Here is a 14,470-nt window from a genome sequence, read left to right as displayed (position 1 = left end):
AATCATGAGACAGTCATATTAATTTCTCTTCTTTTAACAAGAAACTAAATCCCTTAAAAAATAATATGATTTATTCAAAGTCAACCAATGAGGCTGAGAAAGTTGGAAATGGAATCCAACACTATTGACTTCAGTGTTTTAACCACTTCCTCTCACTACACTTATCCCCATATTTAAAATAAAACTAAAACTAGAAAACAGAATAGTTTGCTAAAAGAGTATCAATTTAATTATGAGATATTAAACGGAAGAGCATGCTGGCAGCAGTTATTGAGAGCTAATTTGCTTTGTTTTCCTCCTTGAAAGTCTATAAATGCTACAAATCAAAGTTTGATTTACTGTTTTATTGATTCTTTAGCCTTAAGAAAGTGATAGAAAAATGTTAATCATGTAGATAAAATTTTAAAGTGTATTGTGTATACATTGTTTGTTGTTTTTTTTCAGAGCTAGTAGCTAAACATTTACTAAAAATACCCTTAGAAAGGTTAGTACATAGGTGATTTAGTTTTCTAGAATCCCAAGCATCTATTTAAAAAAATTTAAAGGTCATATTTTTTTTGCTATATGTAAAACACATGTAAATGTTTGTATGTAAAATATAAGCTAAGTATATGATCAAAAATTGTCTTTAAAATATGTTAGAACATTTAGGAAAAAAAAGAAAGTCTGCCAGATCTTTTGGCTATAATAGCATAAATTATATTAGCATAGTTAGGTGGTGTGGTGCCAGACCTGTAGTTAGGAAGACTCATCTTCCTGAGTTCAAATCTAGCCTCAGAAACTTACTAGCTGTGTGACCCTGTTTGCCTTAGTTTCCTCATCTGTCAAATGAGTAGGAGAAAAAATTGGCAAATGACTCCAGTTTTATTGCCAACAAAACTCCAAATGGGGTCGTGAAGAGTCCTACATGACTGAAAATGACTGAAAAACAATAACAAACATCAAAGTACAAGGTAAAGAAGCAAGAAAAAAGGGCTAGGGATTTAGTTACTTTATTGTGCTGCTGATTTATTGAATGACTTTTAGTAATTCAATTTATGTCTCTGGATCTCAAATTCCTTTACATGTTAATATCCTTTCCAGAATCTTATAAGTTTAATTTTAGGGTCATAGTATCACCGATTTAGAGCTGAAAGGGACTTTTGAGCTCATTTAACCAATCCCATCATTTTACAGATCAGAAAACTTCAACCCAGAGATAAAGTGACTTACTTCATCAAAATATGAGATTAATTCAACCTGATGTCATAAGCATCCAGAAATTTTCTTATCATTTCATTTTGACTTATTTTAATAAACTTGAAAATTGATGCTATCAGTGTCTTTCTACATGCAATATATCTGGGTTTGAAAAACAGTTATGAAATATAATAACTGGGGGACAGCTAGGTGGCGCAGTGGATAGAGCACTGGCCCTGGAGTCGGGAGTACCTGAGTTCAAATTTGACCTCAGACACTTAATAATTACCTAGCTGTGTGTCCTTGGACAAGCCACTTAACCCCATTGCCTTGCAAAATAAATATATATATATTTAATAACTGTGTGAATAGAGGACAATCATTTACCCCTGTTAAGTGCCTTACCACAAAAGGGAATATGTTTTAAATTAGAAATTCTGACTGAAGCACATTTATTATTATTATTATTGTTATTATTGTTATTATTGTTATTATTATTATTATTAGTAGTAGTAGTAGTAGTAGTAGTAGTATTAGGGGTGTTGCAGGGCAGATGGGGTTGGGTGGCTTGCCCAGGGCCATACAGCTGGGTGATTGTTGAGTATCTGAGGCCGGATTTGAACCCAGGTGCTCTTGACTCCAGGGCCCGTGCTCTGTCCACTGCACCATCTGGCTGCCATTATTATTATCATCATCATCATCATCACCATCATCATCATCATCATCATCATCATCATCATCATCATTATCATTATCGTTATTATTATTGTTATTATTATTTTGTTTTGGTTTTTGCAGGGCAATGGGGTTGGGGTGGCTTGCCCAGGGTCGCACAACTGGGTGATTGTTGGGTGTCTGGGGCCGGATTTGAGCTCGGGTGTTCCTGACTCCAGGGCTGGTGCTCCATCCACTGTGCCACCTAGTTGCTCCTATTATTATTTTTTTATTTTAATTTTTTTTCTTCCTCTTTACTTTATTGCTCATGAGGGTCTATATTTTTTGGGGGGGAGTATTATGTTTACTCTTAAACAAGAATATTTTAGTAATGTATAAAAATCATTTGTACAAAAATAAAATAAATATAATTTTAAAAAATAAAATTAGAAGTTCTTCTGTAAACAAAATTTTTAAAAGGAGAACTTCCTCCAAACTATAACTCTCCCTTACCTATCCTCTTCACTCACAACAACCCTCCCCATTTCTAAATGCCTTCAGGCTCTTTGTACTCTGAAAACCCAAACTTCTTTTTCAGGGAACCTTACAGTATGCCAGTTAGATTTACAGAATCAAAGCAAGACTATGGGAGAATCCAATTTAGTCCTCAGAACTTTCTTATCCCTCTCAACCAAGGCATTCTATATAAAAGTCTTGTAAGTGATGCCATCATCAAGGTAGGTAAACTATTCTGTCTTTCTACATCCAGCATATCTGAGTTTGAGAAATAACTGTGAATGATTAAACTATATTATAAATATTATAATTAATTTATAATATATACATATGTACATATGTGTATACATATATACATACATACATATATATATATATTTTGTGTGTGAAATGGGTACCCTTCTTTAGTGCGGGGTGAAGGGGTAAGGGAGATAGTTTGGAACTTAAATTATAATAAAAATTAAATTTTAAAAAGAAAATGTTATAGCTGTATAAATATGGATAAATAATTTACCTCTTATTTTTCTCATGTAAAAATACTATTTGAACCATCTTTCCTCACAGGGTAGTTGTAAAAGCACTTTGCAAACTTTAAGGTCCTATGCCAAAATGAGGTATTATTAAATTACTATCTGCCAGTGCTAAGTTCTGCATATACAATGAAAAGCAAAAACACAGTTTTTGCTCTTAAATTCTCATTCTAATAGAGAAAGAACATGTAAATAACTATTTACATATATATTATATATAGTGTAAGTAGAAAGTAATCTTAGACTAAGGTGTGTAGGGAGATGAGAAAGGGCCTCCTGCAAAAAAGATGAGATTTAAGATATCTTGAAGAAAGTTAGGGAAGCCAGAAGGCAGAGTTGAAGAGGAACAGTCAATGAAAACAAAACAAAGTTGGGAAATGGAGTGCCATGTGCAAAGAAAAAGCAGACCAGAGTAACTAGATAATAAAGCATGTAAAGTATAAGTAAAGTATAAGAATATTGGAAAGTTAGGAAGGGGGGCCTGGTTGTGAATTGACAGTCCGAGGATTTTATATTTGATCCTGGAAGTAATAGGGAGCCACTGGAGTTTATTGAGTGGCAATAGGGAGCAATTTGTTGTTGTTCAGTCATGTCCTAGGCTTTGGGGGTTTTTTTGGACACAGATGCTGAAGTGGTTTGTCATTTCCTTTTCCAGTTCATGACTGAAAATGAAGACTTGAGGGTAATACAGCAATTATGAGCCTTAGAAGCTGGAAGGATTATTATTAATTCCCCATTATTAATAGGGGAGTTTTGGGAGAAAAATGAGTTCTATTTCAAGCATGTTGAATTTGAGATGCCTTGGAACATCCAATTCAAGATGTACATTCAATAATTGGGGTAGGTAGGCAGATGCAGTGGATAGAGTATTGAATCTGGAGTCAGGAAGACCTGAATTCAAATATGGTCTCAGACACTTAATAGCTGTGTGACTTTGGGCAAGTCACTTAATCCCGTTTGCCTTATCTGCAAATGGTCTGGAAAAGGAAATGGCACTCCATCTTTACCAAGAAAACCCCAAAGGCATCAGGAAGAGTCAGTGACTGAATGATAGCAAGAAACAATTGGTGATGCAGACTGGAGATCGGGAGAGAGAGTTTAAGTTTGGATATATAAATCTTGTCATCTGCATAAATATAATACTTGAATTTATGGAAGCTCAAGAGCACTAAAATAGTATAGAAGGTTTTCTTTCTTTCTTTCTTTCTTTTTTATATAGGAGGTTTTCAAAAGAGAATCTTGGACAGAACCTTGAGAGACATCAGGATTTGTGGATGTGACCTGGAAGATGATCAAACAAAGGAGTGGTCAGATAGGTAGAAGGAGAACAAGGAGGAAGCAGTATCAGGAAAAACTAGGGAAGAGAAAGTATTGAGGAGGAATGGATGATCAACTACGTCAAAGACTACTGAGAGGTCAAAAAGGATATAGTCATCTATGAAAAGGTCAAAAGAGTTGGCAATTTAGAGATCATTGGTAAGCATGATGAGAGCCATTTCAATGGAATGATGAGGTTGCAAGGCAAACTGAAGAATGAGAGAAGAGAGCAAAACATTTAGTGTAGACAACTTTGTCAAGGTGTTTGGTCAAGAATGGGGAGTAAGATATTGTACTCTAACTGGGAGGGACAACTGGATCAAGTGAGAGTTTTTCAATGATGAGAGATCTGGTATGTTTATAGGTAGCAGAGGGGAAAAAACAGTGAAGGAGAATTATGGTGGGGGGAAGGAAGGGAAGGAGAGAGGGAGAGAAAGTAGGGATCACCAAAAGACTAACGTGTTGGAGAAGATGGAATGTGAATGGGATCACTTGTGCATATTGAGAAGTATGGGTGAAGGAGGAAAGAATTGGAAGGCAACTAAGCCATATAAGCCATACAGGAGGAAAAAACAGGGAACTCTGAGCTATTGGACTCATTTTTTTCAGTGAAATATGAGACAAGGTTCTCTCTTCATTGAGACGTAGGAGAGTGAAGAAGGATTAAAAAAAACGATTTGGAATAGACAATGTAATCAGTAGAATAGTGAATCAAATGGGAGGTATTACAGGATTGCCTTATTACAGCATGGGCCCAGTTGAGATTATGTAATGTGACTATGTAGTGGACCCAATCAGTATATGACTTTCTCCTACTCCATTTAGCAACAAGCAAATAAAAGCAAAGGATTCAGATAATATGAGTAATTTCAGGTTGTGGTTTGACAAGACAAGATCAGAGATAGGACAAGGGGATAAAGGATTTGAGTTGAACTGATTTTATCAAGGACCTGAGATAGGAAAGAGAGAAGATTGTAGGAGGAGGAGGGTATAGTTAAGACAAAGATGATGACCTGGGAAAGAACTGAGGGTGAACAGATAGAAGGTCATTATGGCAAGAAAGGATAGAATTAGCATAAGGAAAGAGGGAATGATAAAAGATTGTGAAGAGATAAAGAAATTTCAGAGTTCATGAACAAAGAATATGTAATATAAATTATAATTTTTACCCCAGCAACTGATCCACACCTTCAGAGCTATTAACTAAAAACAAATGGAAAAAACACTCTGATGCACATGAGTAGTCACCTGATCATTTTTGAAAAACCTTTAGAGTTGAAAATTCTGGAAGGGTTAGTTTACTTAACAACTCATGCATCTAGTAATGCTTGGCTTCCTTAGAATCAAGGTTCAACATAACTTTAAATTCTAAAGGATAACCAGTATTCATAATTTTAAAATTCTGTTGAGAGTTATTGGAAATCCAATAGAAGACTTGAAACACTATATACTCTGTATGTCAAATTCCATCTTTTCTAACCTCTCACTTATGCCACCTTCTCTTCTCTGACATGGCTATCATCTTGGTAGCGTTCCTCATACCTGGACCACTTCTGCTGCTTGGTTTCCTAGCAGGCTTGATCACGTCATACACTGTCTCCCCCCTTCTCCCCACCCCTGGCCTCCTTCAATATATTCTTTTTATATATATGGGGTTTTTTGAAATGCAAATGGGGTTAAGTGACTTGCCCAAGGCCACACAGCTACCTAATTAGTAAATGTCTGTCTGAGGCTGGATTTGAACTCAGGTACTCCTGATTCCAGGGCTGGTGCTCTATCCACTGCACCACCTAACCACCCCTCCTTCAATGTATTCTTGTAGTTTCCTTTTACCTGTAGGATGAAATACAAAATCCTCTATTTGTCTTTTCAAATCCTTTATAATCTTGTTCCTTCTTACCTTTCCAATATTCTTCCTCCTTAGTCTGATCCACATACTCTATGGATCCTTCCTCTGGTGTTCTAACAATGCCACATTTCTCACTGTTGCTTTTCCAGGACACCCCATCTCTAACTGAATTTTCACTCTATCTCCCCTGTCTAGAATAATTTTCCCCTCTCTGTCTCCAATTTCTGGCTTCCTTCAAGTTTCAGTTAAAGTTTCTTCTTCAGGAAGACTTTTCTAATCCTCCTTAATCTCAGTAATGCCTTAGAACAACTAGATGGTACAGTGAATAGAGCACTGGCCTTGAACTCAGAAGGACCTGAATTCAAATCCAGGCTCAGACACTTGACTCTTACTAGCTGTGTGACATTGGGCAAGTCACTTAACCTTGACTGCCTCACATCCAGGACCATCTCCTGTCATCCTGATTCATATCTGGACAATGGACCCAGATGGTTCTGGAAGAGAAAATGAGGCTGGTGACTTAGCACAGTAATCCTGTACTCAAAATACAATTATTGTGCTTGTCATGGCATTACCTCCCTGATGTCATGGTCTTCTTCAAAAATAAAGGACAAACATTGTTATTATTTATCTCAGTACTTTAGAGGGATCACTTCCAATTTGTCCTGTATATTTGTCTTCTTTGTAAGTAGTTTTTTGCATCTTGCATCTTGTCACCCCCATTAGATTGAAGCTCCCTGAGAGGAGGGGCTGTTTTTTGCCTTTCCTTAGATTTCAAGGACTCAGCACAGTGTCTCGGGCATAAAAGGTACTGTCTTTGCCTCATTAAGGCCAACATTTCAGGAACCTTAAGAATTCAATTTATATCTTTTTTTTCCAGAATTTTATCACTATATTCTTGTTCGTTCTAAGCTGAAGTCCTCCCAAAGGATAGTTACATATATCGGTCATCTTCTCCTCAATCTCCTGGCCAGTTCTGTTACTGTTTTTAACTCTTTCTCTCACAGCTACAGGTGTGTTGTGTGTGTGTGTGTGTGTGTGTGTGTGTGTGTGTGTGTGTGTGTGTGTGTCCTTCACTGATGCAGCCTTTTGTAACCTGTTTTAGAAGTAACCTAAAAGGTTAAGGACCTTGACTGTGGTTACATAGCCAGTGTTTGTCAGCGGAAGTTGAATCTAGATCTTCCCTGATCTATATGACCATGGCATCTCTAAAATAACTTATTTTTTTTAAAAAGTATCGGGAAATCTTTTGAAAAGACTAGAAAAAGTTTCTCAACATCACTTTTAAGTAACTGGAGATATTAAATTACATGACAAATATAACTCTTCTGTTCTTGTCGTGAAAGGTGTTTTCACTTTTTCTTGGGAAAACTACAGGTGGCGGGCTTTTTTTCTCCCCCCAATGGAATGCCATTGTTCAAGAACTGAGGTGCGCAGGTTTGTGACATGTAAGTTGACCCAGTACAGCAAGCCCACAAAGGTGGATGAATTCCCAGAAGTCTAGCGCATCATTAGTCATGTAGGTGGGTGAGGGTGGAGTGGAGAGAACCATCACTTCGGGCACAAAGACCGAAGAGACCGCAGGAAATAATAATATAAACAGCTATCAGAATTTTCCAAGGACTTGGCCCTGCTCTATGCACAGCGGATAATATGGTTCTTGGCTCTCCCTTAACTGTTAACCTTAAATTAAAGGAAAAAAACAACACGGGGAAAGATTGACATAAAACCTGCAAAAAGTGCTTGGGGATAGACTAGCAAGTGTGGTCTTGGAGAGAGAGACCGGGGCGGGGAGCCGGGGAGTCTCCCCGGGGTTTCACAGATTTGCTGCGAGGGAGGAGGTGAGCGCGAACGGCCCGAGCCAGAGCCACACAGAGAGCTGTTTGTGTGAGGGGGAGGGGAGCGGAGGGGAGGGGAGGGGAGGGGAGGGGAGGGGAGGGGAGGGGAGGGGAGGGGAGGGGAGGGGAGGGGAGGGGAGCGGAGGGGAGGGGAGCGGAGGGGAGGGGAGGGAGGGAAGCGAGCCGGCCCGGCGCCCGCAGCCATGTTGCACGCACACGCACGCGCGCACAGCGGCGGAGAGGGGCGGGGCGGGGCGGGGCGGGGCGCGGCGCGGGCCTCACACCCCCCGCCCGCCCCGGGCCCCAGGAGCCCAGGCGGGAGCGGCCAGGCTGAGAGGAGCTCCGTCCCCGGCACTGACCGCGGCGCTGAGGGCCCGGGCCAGAGCGCGCACTCCTCGGTAGGGCGGCTGCGCCTCTGCTCGCGGGGCAGGCGGGCCGGGGGGCCGGGACAGAGAGGTGCTCCGTGGGTCAGGCGGGCCCGGGGGGCCGGGACAGAGAGGTGCTCCGTGGGTCAGGCGGGCCCGGGGGGCCGGGACAGAGAGGTGCTCCGTGGGCTCAGGCGGGCCCGGGGGCCGGGACAGAGAGGTGCTCCGTGGGCTCAGGCGGGCCCGGGACAGAGAGATGCTCTTGGGGGACAGGCAGGACTGAGCGGCCCAGGACACATAGGACGGCTGCTCCTCTGCTCTCGGGCTCAGGCGGGACTGGGGGGCCCGGGACAGATGCTCTTCTGGGCTCAGGCGGGACTGGGGGGCCCGGGACAGAGCTGCTCCTCTGCTCTCGGGCTCAGGCGGGCCCGGGGGGGCCCGGGACAGATGCTCTTCTGGGCTCAGGCGGGACTGGGGGGCCCGGGACAGATGCTCTTCTGGGCTCAGGCGGGCCCGGGGGGCCCGGGACAGCTGCTCCTCTGCTCTCGGGGGACCGGCGGGATGGAAGGATGGGATGGAACTTGCGAGGCAGATGCTAGGAAACCCATCGCTTGGGCGTCTCTTCTTCCTTTCTCACTTTTTGGTCGGGGCACTGGCAACAGGTGTTGCTGGGGCTTGGGAGCTACCCTCCGGGAGTGTAAAGGAAGGAGGGGAGGCACCCCCACAGCCACCCCGGGGGGGCCGCCGCCTTCCTCCTTGCCCTGCTGCCGCCGCTAATTCCTCCAGAGCCCTCCACCCCCGGGACGCACCCCAGCTTCCTCGGGGTGATCAGGGAACCCTCACTTAAGCTACAAAGCTTAAGTGTTCTTTTCTTAACTGTTCTTTTCAACTCTCCACCCCTTATCCCCGGCCCGGGCCTGGGGAACCCAAGGGGTCTTTCAAGTGTGGGCTCCCGGACAAAGTCCAGTCGCGTGCCTTTGGCACAGAAAGTTCTTACCTATAGACGCCACCTTCTGTTTGACCTAAATAAATTACAGGTTCTATCGGATTTTTACTTTTGGGCATTGTTGCCGCCTTTTCTCTCTCTCTCTCTCTCTCTCTCTCTCTCTCTCTTTAGTTTTTGCAAGGCAAATGGGGGTTAAGCGGCTTGCCCAAGGCCACACAGCTAGGTCATTATTAAGTGTCTGAGGTCGGATTTGAACCCAGGTACTCCCTGACTCCAGGGCCGGTGCTTTGTCCACTGCTCCACCCAGCCGCCTCTGCCGCCTTCTCTTAATGCCTACTTTACCTATACCCCCTTAAAAAAGTCAACCCTAGAGAAATGTGATCATTTATGTTGTTATAAATATTACTGATTTATGCTTCCTTCTTCAGCCTTCTCTCCCTCTTCCAGCTGCCTGTTTTACTGCCCCATGACCTTCCTGTCCATCTGCCTGCCCCCCCTGCTTTCATTCACTCCCCACTTTACATTTCCTAGGAGACCCCTTCCCATTTTTTAAAAGAATTTTTCTGAAAAAGATTGATGATTTCATCAGACTTGTTGGCTGAAGTGGAACTATGAAAGTGACTAAGCTGCCTCGAAAACGAAAGACTTACTTTAAAAAATCGCCCCCCTGGCCTTCCTCTTCCAGCCCTCATCTATCTCTACCTCCTGCTTTCTCTGCCCCCCCCCCCCGCCCCCAACTATCTTGGGCTTGTTTTTGTTTCCTCTCCCGACTTGTGTCCATGGTCCTTGACAAAGAAGCAAGCCTACACCTGTCTTTGCCTTTATCCAGGGTCTGTAGAGAAAGCTGCTTTGGCAGAGTTGCCCTAGAGCCAGACAAAGAGCGGGCACCAGTTTGGCACATCGCCCGATTTATTTTCTAGCCTTACCCCCCCTTTCCCTTTTCCATCTTTCCTTTCTCCCTCTCCCCCTTTTAATTCAGTGATTCTTCCCGAGGGTCTGGAGAGATTGTCAGATGGCACATTTGGTTTTATGGGTGTGGTTGAGTAAATGACCTTCCTTGGTGAAGGCTGGGCTTTTCCTCTCCTGGGTGAGGCATTGAAAAAAAACACCAAAACCGTGGAGTTCCTCCATAATTACTTGTCCTGTGACTCATCTCCAGTTCCCCTGTTGGGCCTGTTTTTTAAAAACCCCAGCAGTCTTGGGCCAGACTTCAGATCCCTGTGGTTTGCCTGTGGGAGGCAGAAGGCCTTCTTTCCTTTGTAAACGGGACTTTCTTTTACTTGAAGGAAAGAAGAGAGCTCTTTGCATGAAAGCTTTGTTTGGAGGAATATTAAGGAACACATCAGGAACCGAAAATGCCGAAACCAGTAAGTAACAGTTTTATCGTTTCAGTCTGTTTGCTTTGGCTGCCCAGGCTCCATGCTGGAAACTTGGTGGGTTTTTTGGAAAAAAAAAAAAAATATATATATATATATATATATATATATATATATATATATATACACACACACACATAGATAGATACACATATGTATGTGTGTGTGTGTGTGACCTTGAGTGAAGGACTTAGACAATGGTGTTTATAAAATATGGCCTTAGTAAGATAGGATTTTTTTAAGGGGGAAAATAAAAAGAAAAAGAACTTTTTTCCCTCCTTCCCTCTTCCTCTTGTGCCTTTATGTGTTGATTCTGAGAAACATAAAGAAATAGGGATTATGGTGTTTCCCCCTACTTAGCTCTCCCCAGAGTGTTTCAGTCCTCGGTGAAACTTGTCATTTTGAACGCACTAGTTAGGACTGGTTTATTAGTCAGAAACCTCCTTTGGACTGTTCTTCTGGCTTCTGGATTTTAAGAATTGCATTTCTGGGTTCATATGCCCCACATCTTGGTCCTCTTTTAAAAAAAATTTATTTTTAATGGTGAATTGAATCCATGAACTGCATGGGGCAGACGGCTTGTGGAGTAGATTAAGGGAATTAAAGTAACTAGTAGCTGCACACCTGAGGTCCTTCAAGATTCTGAAACTGAATTAGTCTAATATCTTTCTCTTTGTAATTTAAAAAATCACCTTGAAGAAACGACTTCCTCTTACAGATTGCTGTAGAATTTCAGTCCCCTTTACTCTTATACCAGGGCCCCTCTCAAAGTTATAGTACAGTAACTAGCAGACCTGCTGGGCAGCTGAGTTGGCACAGTGGATAGAGTGCCCAAACTGAGGCAGAAAGACTTATCTTTTTGAGTTCAAATCTAGCCTCAGACACTTAGTTGTGCGACCCTGGGCAAGTCACTTAATTCTATTTGCCTCAGTTTCCTTATTTGTCAAATGATCTGAAGAAGGAATTGGCAAACTATTTCTAGTATCTTTACCAAGAAAACCCCAAATGGGGTCACAAAGAGCAGCAGTATTTGTATCCTTATAGCAGTAGTAACAGACTTAAATTGTAGATGGAAGCAGTACCCCAGTGAGGTGATACTCCTTAAGGTTCTGATGCATATAAGAGATATATTTGAGCTGTTAAGAAATACTTTTTTCGCAGCACAGTGATTGTATTGAACTGAAATTTGTTGAGATCTTTTTACTTCCTTTGCTGAGAGGGCTGATTTGTCTTGGTTTTCCTTCAAAGTATTGGAATGGTTCAGATTTGTCCATGACTGACATCTAGCTTCTTAGGTGCCTTTTTGTGCTTTGCCACAAGGGGGTGGTTTAATCAGTAATCCGAACTATACTAGAAAATTAAAGACTAGATCATGATTTTCCCCAAAGAACATAATTTTTTTTGGAAAAATAAATAAATTAGGTTATTTTTGAAGCACAATGGAGAAATTATGCTTTAGTTTTTGAAAGTACTTTTTGAAATATATGGGAATTTAAGCTTTAGTTTTGAAAAAACTTTTTTAAAGTTAGAGTTGCTTTCATGGCTGAAATTTTATTCTGTTACAGGTTTTTCTGGAAAATCAAACTCATAGTTTCATGCTGGTTAGGACCTCTCAACTAATACTGGAGTAGCACAAGGCATAGCATATTGGACCTAGAGTCAGGAAGACCTGAGTTCAAATATGGCTTTAGATACTTAGCTGTGTGACCCAGGGCAGAACATTTAACCTTTGCTTGCCTCAGTTTCCTTAGCTGTAAAATGAAGATAGTAATAACAACCTATTTTTCAGGGTTGTTGTGGGACTAAATGAGATATTTATTTAAAAAAAACACTGGTATATAGAAGGCACTCTATAAATTCTTATTCCATTCCCCTTGCCTTTATCAGTTAAATTTGTTTTTCATTTCTGATGCCCACATCAATCAGACAACTTAGATTGCTCTGGAACAATTATTTCTGCTATAACTTAGTAACTATCAGAAAGTTTACCCCCTTTGATACCATTCTCTGCTGAGAACACATCTGGAAAAACATTGTGCAAAGAGTTAGATCAGGAAAGATGATTACTTCTAAAATAATAATTTTTTCATTGTGATTTTATTGTGGGGAGGCATCACTGAGAGAATAAGAGGAGCAAGAGCAGAGACCTTGGAATGGGGCAGAAATTCTAGCAAGAACTCTGTGGTACATAATCAAGAATCTTTTCCAAACTATGCATTTCTCCATTTTTTTTCCGTAACAGTATTTTCATATATACATGTGTGTGTGTGTGTGTGTGTGTATGCATACATATTTTGGTGTTAGGCATGGTTTTACTCCAGTTTCCTTTGTGTAGAGATCCTTAACCTTTTTTTGTATGTGTCATGGAGTTGGGCAGTCTGGAGAATGAAGCCTTTGGCCCGCATCTACAGATATTGTTTTTAAATGCATAAAATACATAGGATTGCAAAGGAAAGCAATTACTTTGAAATGTAGTCACTGTACTATTTACTAAATTTTAGACAATTACTAAAAACTCTTGGATTGGTGTTTTCACCAATCCATACACAAACTGGCTGCTCTTACTCAGTGATCAAAGTTAAGCATTCTGCTGATAGTGAGGGAGGTCCTTTGCATTTGTCTCTGTTCTCCTTCCCCTTTCATCCTCACCCTCTATATACCGCCGCCCCCCCACCCCCACACACACACACACTTTGTCTTAAAATAGAAAAACCCATGGACCATAGAGCCTTTTGGTTAGGAACCTTGCCTTAGAAGTTGCTTTGGTGGATCATAAAATAGAAGATGATTTTTTTCCCTGAAAATTAAACAGAATCACTAATTTTGTCATTTTTAAAAAAGAAAATGCATTATTGATTTAAAAAAGATAGATGTTGCTCACCAGTGACTTCTCCCCACCTCCATAGAACTTTTTCTTTTATCAATCAATGGAATAATAAGCAATCAAAATACAGAAAGCCCATCAGAAACTGAAGACCATTCTTCTGACAAAAGGCTATGTTAATCCTTATACCCTAAGGATTAAAAGAACCTAACATTGTGTGGAATGTCCTGCCCATAAAAGTAGATTTTTTTCCCCTTCAGGTTAGTATTACTATACTCAGTTACAACTGTCCTTCTCAGAAGTCTTTGTCATTTTTAGCTGTCTTTCTTAAATGTTTTTGATCTGAAGATGACTGATGTAAACCACCTATTTTGTACATGCATTCATCCACTTGCATGGTAGAGAAAAATTAGCCTCAGGGTTTTCCCTTGGGAAATAGTAATTATTTGATGATTTTTTAGTGTAGATTTGGTTCTGCATTACAGTAAATAAAATACCCATATTTTGAGTGACTTTCATTTGAACATTTTCATAAGTAGTTTGAAAGATCCTTGGGGTCCCTAGTTGGTGGTGTATGATATATTGCCATATATGTCTAATAAATGTTAAATTGGAAGTAAAAATACCTTCTCTCAGGTAGACTTTATACAGGCTTTCATCAAAGAGCCAACAATACCTCTCATTTGTCTTTAAATTAAGATTTGTTTACTAGCTAAATTTTGGTGGTGTTGTGATTTGCTTATGATATTTTGGGATGAAAACCTCAGTAAAGAAATTTTCATATCAAAAGAAATACATATGAATGATGTAGTTTTGAATTGTTAACCTGACCTTAAAATATAATGTTCCCTTTCAGTTTAATAACCAATGTATTTTTAGTTGTTGTACATATATATATATATATATATATATATCCTCATCACTTATACTCATCATTTAAACAGTTAAGTTATAGGCATTTTTATTTCCTCACAACACATCTTCTCAAAATAGTCAGCCCCACTTTAGAGACAATGAAGTTAGATCAACTAGGATTGGATGTATCTTGATGCCATCCCAGACCAGGTATACATTAT

General features: G+C 40.7%; 1 protein-coding gene across 2 annotated transcripts in view; it reads left to right on the top strand.

The window, feature by feature from the left end:
• Window positions 1-8,178: 8,178 nt before the first annotated feature.
• The window catches only part of EZR (ezrin), a 73,690-nt gene continuing 67,398 nt past the window's right edge, over window positions 8,179-14,470 (top strand). The window contains exons 1-2 of one of the 2 annotated variants that reach the window (XM_074187946.1): window positions 8,179-8,281; window positions 10,481-10,561. In XM_074187946.1, the coding sequence (XP_074044047.1) occupies window positions 10,550-10,561 (12 nt within the window). In that variant the 5' untranslated portion in view covers window positions 8,179-8,281; window positions 10,481-10,549. Of the gene's footprint in view, window positions 8,282-10,009; window positions 10,562-14,470 lie in introns of those variants that run through there. The other variant, XM_074187947.1, reaches the window with a different exon arrangement.

This window comes from Macrotis lagotis, chromosome 5 (genome assembly GCF_037893015.1).
Source record: "Macrotis lagotis isolate mMagLag1 chromosome 5, bilby.v1.9.chrom.fasta, whole genome shotgun sequence".
Classification (NCBI taxonomy): domain Eukaryota; kingdom Metazoa; phylum Chordata; class Mammalia; order Peramelemorphia; family Peramelidae; genus Macrotis; species Macrotis lagotis.
This window is presented reverse-complemented; position numbering and strand designations above follow the sequence as displayed.